Source organism: Apodemus sylvaticus, chromosome 3 (genome assembly GCF_947179515.1).
Source record: "Apodemus sylvaticus chromosome 3, mApoSyl1.1, whole genome shotgun sequence".
Taxonomy (NCBI): Eukaryota; Metazoa; Chordata; class Mammalia; order Rodentia; family Muridae; genus Apodemus; species Apodemus sylvaticus.
This window is the reverse complement of record NC_067474.1, coordinates 147032919-147040250: the sequence shown is the minus strand read 5'-3', so window position 1 is coordinate 147040250 and position 7332 is coordinate 147032919. Positions and strand designations below refer to the sequence as shown.

At 54.1% G+C, this 7332-nt stretch overlaps 1 protein-coding gene across 2 annotated transcripts; it reads left to right on the top strand.

Moving 5' to 3' along the window:
• Positions 1-310: 310 nt before the first annotated feature.
• Trnp1 (TMF1 regulated nuclear protein 1) lies at positions 311-7045 on the top strand. Of its 2 annotated transcripts, XM_052177632.1 has the most exons (3): positions 311-1236; positions 1766-1907; positions 6348-7045. In XM_052177632.1, exon 1 carries the CDS (start codon positions 401-403, stop codon positions 1076-1078), a length of 678 nt encoding a protein of 225 aa, XP_052033592.1. In that variant the 5' UTR covers positions 311-400; the 3' UTR covers positions 1079-1236; positions 1766-1907; positions 6348-7045. The 2 variants fall into 2 exon arrangements, with proteins under 2 accessions (XP_052033592.1, XP_052033591.1); XM_052177631.1 differs by lacking the exon at positions 1766-1907.
• The last annotated feature ends 287 nt before the right edge of the window (positions 7046-7332 follow it).

The following is a 7332-nucleotide window of genomic DNA, read 5'->3' as shown; positions in this document are numbered from 1 at the left end:
GAGTAGAGGTGACGCCCAGCCAAAATTCTCTTCTGGGTGGAGACTAAAATATATGACTTTTAAGCATTACCATCGAAGTTTACTGAGGTGACTCCAAGCGAGGAAAGTGACTGTCACTTATCCACCCAAAACTTGGGGTGATGCCCAAATAGAGCCAATCTGGGAGATGGACAGGGAACTTGAAATACTTGGGGACACGCTCCCTGGCGGGAGGCAGGGCAGATTCGGGACGTGCAAGTCTCGGATTGGCTGTGCTGCCATCGCTCCGCCCCCTGTGCTATAAGGTGCTGGGCGGCGCGTGTGGCCTGGGTGTGGGCTCTGCTGCTGCCTCTCACTAGTCTCGTGCCCAGCATCTCTCCTCCCCACGCACCGACAGCCCTGGGCCGCCGCGGGGCGGGGGATGCCGGGCTGCCGGATCAGCGCCTGCGGCCCAGGGGCCCAGGAAGGGACGGCAGAACCGGGGTCGCCCCCGCCGCCACCCCGGGAGCCTCTGCCGTCCCTCCAGCCCCCTTCCCCATCGCCGACCTCGACTCCGACCCCCACTAAGTCACCGCCGTTACCCGAGGCGGCCGAGACACCCGTGGAAGGGCAGGAGCTACAGCGCTGGCGCCAGGGTGCTAGTGGGGGGTCTGGGGGCACGGGCCCGGCGGGGATCGGGGGCACGGGCACGGCGGCAGGGGCAGGGGGCCGTGCGCTGGAGCTGGCCGAAGCGCGGCGGCGACTGCTAGAAGTGGAGGGCCGCCGGCGCCTGGTGTCGGAGCTGGAGAGCCGGGTGCTGCAGCTGCACCGAGTCTTCTTGGCTGCCGAGCTGCGCCTGGCGCATCGCGCCGAGAGCCTGAGCCGCCTAAGCGGCGGCGTGGCCCAGGCCGAGCTCTACCTGGCTGCGCACGGGTCGCGTCTCAAGAAGGGTGCGCGCCGCGGTCGCCGGGGTCGTCCCCCTGCGCTGCTGGCCTCCGCGCTCGGCCTGGGGAGCTGCGTGCCCTGGGGCGCAGGGCGGTTGCGGCGCGGCCAGGGCCCGGAGCCGGACTCGCCCTTCCGCCGCAGCCCGCCCCGCGGCCCCGCCTCCCCCCAGCGCTGACCTCAGTACCCCGGACCCCTGGCCTCCTGGGACAGGCGGTCTCCAGGTGCGGGAGGACGGACAGACGGACGGACGGATCCAGGTGTTGGCTAGATGGACGGCGTCACCTACGCGGAGGAGACAGCGGGGTCCGTGGGAGCCCTGAAAGTGACACTGAGGTGCGGTGTTGTTGACTGGTGTTTTCTGGGGTACAGCGTGTGTCTGTGTCGAGGGGTGTAGGATCCGGGATCTCCCATGTCTGGGTGGGCATCTGTGGGGCCCTAATAGAGCTGTCCCTTTTTTTTCCCAGTGGTTTCTTTTATAGCGGGTTAGATGGTAGTGCCAAGTCCCCTTACAGAGATGAACTAGTGGAGGATGTTCGGCTTCCCGAGGGATTTGGTGGCAAACTTTAACCAGTTGGAGCTTGCTGCAATATTGCAACATCTGCTCCCTCACCTGTGCTTGGGTGGTCTCTCCTGGGTCCCCCTGGGACTGTAGAAGCCCTGCCCTCAAAGTTGCTGGTTTCTATGTAGCCCAGCTCTATCCAGGAGAAGGATAGAGTCCCAGGATGCAGAAGGGCTGGCTCAGGGCTGTATGACTGGATTCTCCTCCTCCGAGTCTGTGACTCCCATTGGAGGAGACGGAAACCCAGAGAGGTTGAAGGTTTGTCCCCATCTTAGTCTTACTTAGACCTCTCTGCTTCTACAGGACAGCGTTTCTGATTCTCCTAATCAGTTTGTTACCTGTTCACAGCCGGAGGGAGATGTTCAGGATGAGGTGTTAGTCACCTGCTCAGCTAGCAACCCTCCCCAACGCCTCTCTAAGATGGTTCTGCCCGGGATGGAGCCAGGTGACACTCTTTAACAGCCCCAAGGGAGCAGGCGTGGCATCAACATCCAGAAAGGGGGCCTTAAAGGGCCAGACTGAGAAACTCCACCTGCTTCTTCCTGAGCAGATGCCCTTCAGGCTCCTATTCCTCTGTCCCCACTTAGCTGTGAGTGACCTGGCTGTCGCCTCACTCATCAGTGGAGAGTGGTTACCTTTGAGGAGGGCTGGGGGAAAGCTAAAACGGGGCCTAGGATTCTTTTTCCCATCGTAAGTCATGGTAGGATATTTTTCTCATTTAAATCGCACCTAGAGACGGACAGGCTCAGCCTCTGCTTAGGAGACAGCTGCTAATTTAAAGTCCTTGTTTTACAGACTGGAAAAGGGATTTCTCAAGGTCACATGCCAGAGAGAAAGCACTCTCTGCCATTAGCTAAAAGCTCCTTCGGGGGGGTGGTGAGGTAAAGGCGGGGGGCGGGGCGGGAAGCTGGTCCTAGACCTGTGTGTATCTGGTTTTATTGTGTTACAGTTAGGGAGAGCTGACCTCTGGACCTGTCTACAGTGACCTAGAACAATACTGTCCCCTCTTTGGAGCAGAGTCTTTACATCTCTGAGTAGTGTTTCCCCCCCTGTCGGGCTAGAGGAGGGAGAGAAGGAGAAGGATGCCAGAGTCACACAGGTGCTGTCATCCCGCCGCCCGTGAGTGAGGTATATTGTGAGTGAGGTATATTGTGAGTGAGGTATATTGTGAGTGAGGTATTGTGATAGGCAGGGGTCCTCAGATGAACCTGTCCCCATCAGACCTTCCCAGGCACAGGTAACTTCCTGCTGGGATCTCTGAAGACCTTCCTAAAGCCTTCTTACCTGGAAATCTCAGAACTTCTGAGAAAGCCCTAGCCCAGGGGTAGTGGGGACTCTGGCTTAATGTGGCATCCCCAGAGAAGGACTTGTTGAAGTCTCCAGGTTATTTTGGAGTTCTGAGGACCAGAGAACACAGGACTTCCTGGAGGTGACAGCTGCAGTCAGCTGGGCTGCCTGCCAGGACTGCTGGTTTCTGCCTTGCAGGGATGGCGCCCTTGACCTGAAGGAGCTTTTAGCTAATGGCAGAGAGTGCTTCCTGTCATCACGGCGGGGACTTTCTCTGGGGTTTATTGTAATCAGCTTTGACCTGATTCAGAGGTGGTGTGGGTGGACACATGAAGAGTTAGAGATGATACCTGCTGGAGACGGGTGGATAGGTGGGTAGGTGGGGGTACAGGCAATTCTGCCCCCCTTCCCCTTCCAGATGCCCACAGCTCCCCACAGCTCAGTGACTTGAACTATGGCCACCAACCTTCTCAACCAACTAAAAGTCAGCTTCTAATCTTGCCTGGCCCTCCTAGGATCCTGTGTAGTGTTCCCGGGTCAGTTCCATTCTCTCCTAACTAGCAGAGGTCACTTACTAGCAGAGGTCACTTACTCCAGGGGTTTCATGAGAAACATGCCACAGAGGGTTTCTGCTTTTTTTTTTTTGTTTGTTTGTTTGTTTTTTTGTTTTGTTTTGTTTTTCAAGACAGAGTTTCTCTATATAGCCCTGGCTGTCCCGGGACTATGTAGACCAGGCTGGCCTCGAACTCAGCAATCTACCTGCCTCTGCCTCCCAAGTGTTGGGATTAAAAGCGTGTGCCACTACTGCCGGGTGGCTGAAAACTTTCTTGATGGCCTCTAGCCTGCAGATGGGGCAGGGGCAGGGACCCTTGGGATCTGTGCATTGAGTGAATCTGTTTAAGAGAGAAGAGAGGAACAAGCCCCTTTGACTTTGACTGGGCCCAGCAGCTTAGCGGTGCCACCAGAGGGCAGTGTGGCGCTGCTTCATGAGAGTTGGGGGCGGGACCTGGAACGTGTTTAGTTCCAGGTGACCCAGTCCCCAGTCATTCTTGTCTGCGGTTCTGGGGCTTTCAATAGCTTTGGGATATGAGAGTCTGCAGAATGACTGAGAGGTGGTGGCACAAGCCTTTAATCCCGGCACTCGAGAGGCAGAGGCAAAGGCAGGTGGATCTTGAGGCTAGCTGAGTCTACAGAATGAGTTGTAGGATAGCCAGGGCTACATAGAGAAGCGTCTGAAAACCAAACCAAACCAACCTACTAACTAACCAACCAACCAAACAAACAAATGAGTCTTCAGAAGAAGCAGTGGTGGTGGTGGTTTCCCTGACCCATAAATAAAGGCATGATTTCAGAGCCGGCTTCCCGCTTAGCTGGGCTAGGATCCTGAACTGTTTCCATCATCCCTGGGTGTGAAACTCCAGGAGAGGCACAGGACAGAATCTAGTAGGAAAGACTTGCTTGAACGAGGCTTCCACCCGAGGCAGTTCCGCATTCGCAGATTTGTTCCACTGACGACAGCGACGGGTCCTGCCACCACCTAACGACCAAGGTGGCCTCCTAGAGATGAGGCTGAAGCGACTGGTCCAGGCTAAGATGGTCCAGACCTTCAGTGGGCAGTGTCCTGGGTGCCCTGACGTCCCAGCAGTGGAGGAGACTCCAGGCAGGGGTGGGTGGGGAGGAAGTAGTTAGGCTAGCAGGGAAATCCCCAGCCCAATCCTTCCATTATCCCCACACCAGCCTCTGCCACTACAGCCTGGCCAGTCGTGATGAGGAAAGAAAGCCCTTAGTTCTGAGTTCTAGATTAACTGTTTCCCTTAACCCAGACACCATGCTAGGCATTTTATACCCATTTTCTGTTCACGCACTCTCAAACTCCCGACAGCAAGGCTCTAATTCCTTTTATGTCTGCCGAGGCGGGCAAATGGCTTCCTTTAAGATGTAGAACCTATAATTCTACACCTGTACTTCAGTGGGCTAAGGACAGTGCTGTTTGGGGCATTTGTGGGTTCTCACTTTTAAGGGGTCAGGTTCTGGGAAGGGAGGTGTGAGAGGCTGGAGAGGTGGCAAAGTGTGTCTTGTGCCTGCCCCCCCCCACTGGACACACCCTTGCCAGTTTGTCTGGGTTCTGGGGTTGAGTCAAGCTGATTCAAATTACCTGGCTTATGGCAAGGGTGGGCCAGAGATGTTCAGGCTGCATGCGGGGCTGAGGCTTACTTCCAGCTGCCTCCCCTCCCTGAAGTCTGGGCAGGAATGTTTGCTACCAAGGGAGCAAAGAGCTTTGGATGGCAGAGAGGCTCTGGGATTAAAGGTGTGTACTACCACCACCTGGCCTTCTTAAAAAAAAAAAAAAAAAGAAAAGAAAGGAAGGAAGAAATAAAAAAAAAATTTTTTTTTTGGTTTTTTGTTTGTTTGTTTGTTTGTTTTTTGTTTTTTCGAGACAGGGTTTCTCTGTATAGCCCTGGCTGTCCTGGTACTCACTCTGTAGACCAGGCTGGCCTCGAACTCAGAAATCCGCCTGCCTCTGTCTCCCAGAGTACTGGGATTACAGGCATGGGCCACCACCACCTGGCTAAGTTTTATTTTTATTTTAAATAATGTGTATATATGTGTGCAGATGCCTTTGGAGGACAGATGTGTTGGTTCCCCCAGAGGTGAAGTTACAGGCTTTTGTAGGCTGTTTGACATTGATTCTAGGAACTGAATTTTGGTTTTATACAAGAGCAACACATGCTCTTAACTTCTGAGCCATCACCCCAGCCTTTAAATTTTGAGGGAGGTCAAGACACTAGAGAGGATCGAATGTCTCAGTATAAGAAGTGCTACTGAGTCAGGCAGAGGTGGCAGATACCTCTAATCCCAGAATTTGGGAGACAGAGGTGGGTGGATGTCTGAGTTGGAGGCCAGCCTGGTTTAAGAGCCAGTTCTAGGACAGCCAGGGCTACATAGAGAAACCCTAAAAACTAAATAAACCATAAATGAATGAGAGAGAGAGAGAGAGAGAGAGAGAGAGAGAGGTCCTATCAAGAAAGAAGTCGTGCTACTGAGTGCCCCGTACTCTGTGATGATGGGACCACTGTGCCTAGGCCGGGAGAGCATGCCGGAGACAGCAGCCTCGGAGGGCCGGTGCAGAGCCTTGATTTCACTAGAGCAGCAGTTCTCAACCTGTGGGGGTTGCACATCAGATATTTACATTATGACTCATAACAGTAGCGAAGTTAGTTTTGAAGTAGCAACAGAATGAGTTTATGGTTGGGGGGGTCACCATGTTAAAGGGGTGCAGCATTAGGAAGGTGGAGGAGCACAGCTCTGGGGCATCGCCATATCAGGACTCCCTGCAACAACTCCATAAGGGGAGAAGCGAGGGAGGGCCAGGCTCTTCCTTTCAGAACATTCCATTCCCACTGCTCAGACTGGAGGGGGTCCCAGCCAAGGGCACAGACCCAAGGGAGCCTCTGATTCTCCGAGCCCCTTTCCGTAGCAGACCTTCTTGCCTTGTCTCCCCAGGATGGGTCATCTCCCTACACAGATGTGGAAGTTTTGGGTAGGGCAGGGCAGCTTCTGGAAAAGATAATCAAGGCTCTTGGCATCATTCTTCCAGCTCCTCAGAGCCTCCGCTCTATGGGTCTGGACCGACTTCTGCATTCCTCACCTTCTCTGGATACCACGCCTTCAGGAAGACTTCCAGGACTGACTGTACCCAGTCTCAGCGCCTTCCTCTCAGGAGCCCTTACAGTGGCAAGGACTGGGTCCTGGGAACTTGCTGTACTCTGAAATGCTTTTCATACACTGTCTTTGACTTTGCTTATACAGACCTGAGATGCTCTCAGATTAGCCGAGAATGCAGCAAACATTGCCAGGGTGACCAAGAGAAGAAGTTCTTCTTAAAGATAGACTCCTCATTCTGACACAAGTCACAGTGTAGCTGGAGTCCCCATCCCCTTGTCCAGCAGATCCAGGAGGCCTCCTTGAGGCAAATCACTGCTGTAGGAAACTCCCATTTCCCCATACCGGCTGTCCTTGTCCTCCCCCTGTGAGTGAAGACATGCAGGTCGCTCCTTCAGACAATCAGCTGCTGCCTCCCAGGGGGACACTTCTCAGGATGAGGTGGTGGCAACATCAAACTTCCAAAGCCAAGTTACATGCACAAAGGAAACCCACTTCTTCACGAATCCTGACAGAGCGAAGGATGCACATTAACTCACACACTGCCCAGAACACATAGGCGTCTGTAACGTGGCTGTATATTGACTCAGTTCCCAACTATATATATGCAGGAAGAATAAATCTAAAAAACAAGAGGCTGAGTCGTGTGGTTTTGAGGTTCATGTTGCTGGTGACTTTGCTCTCTTTCCTTTGGGTGGGGTCATGTCTCAGTTGACAGCTCCTGATGGGGCTTCTGTTTGGTTCTGGAGTCTGGGCCTGGTGACTGGCTTACAGACTGATTTTTCCCTTGATTTGGTTCAGACACTTAAGAAGTTTCTCTGTCACCAAGGGTGTGATGGAGAAACTCGGAGATAGAAATGCACACGGGAGACACCCACGGAGGCTGGGATTCTGGGGCAGTGCATGGGAACAGCATGGAG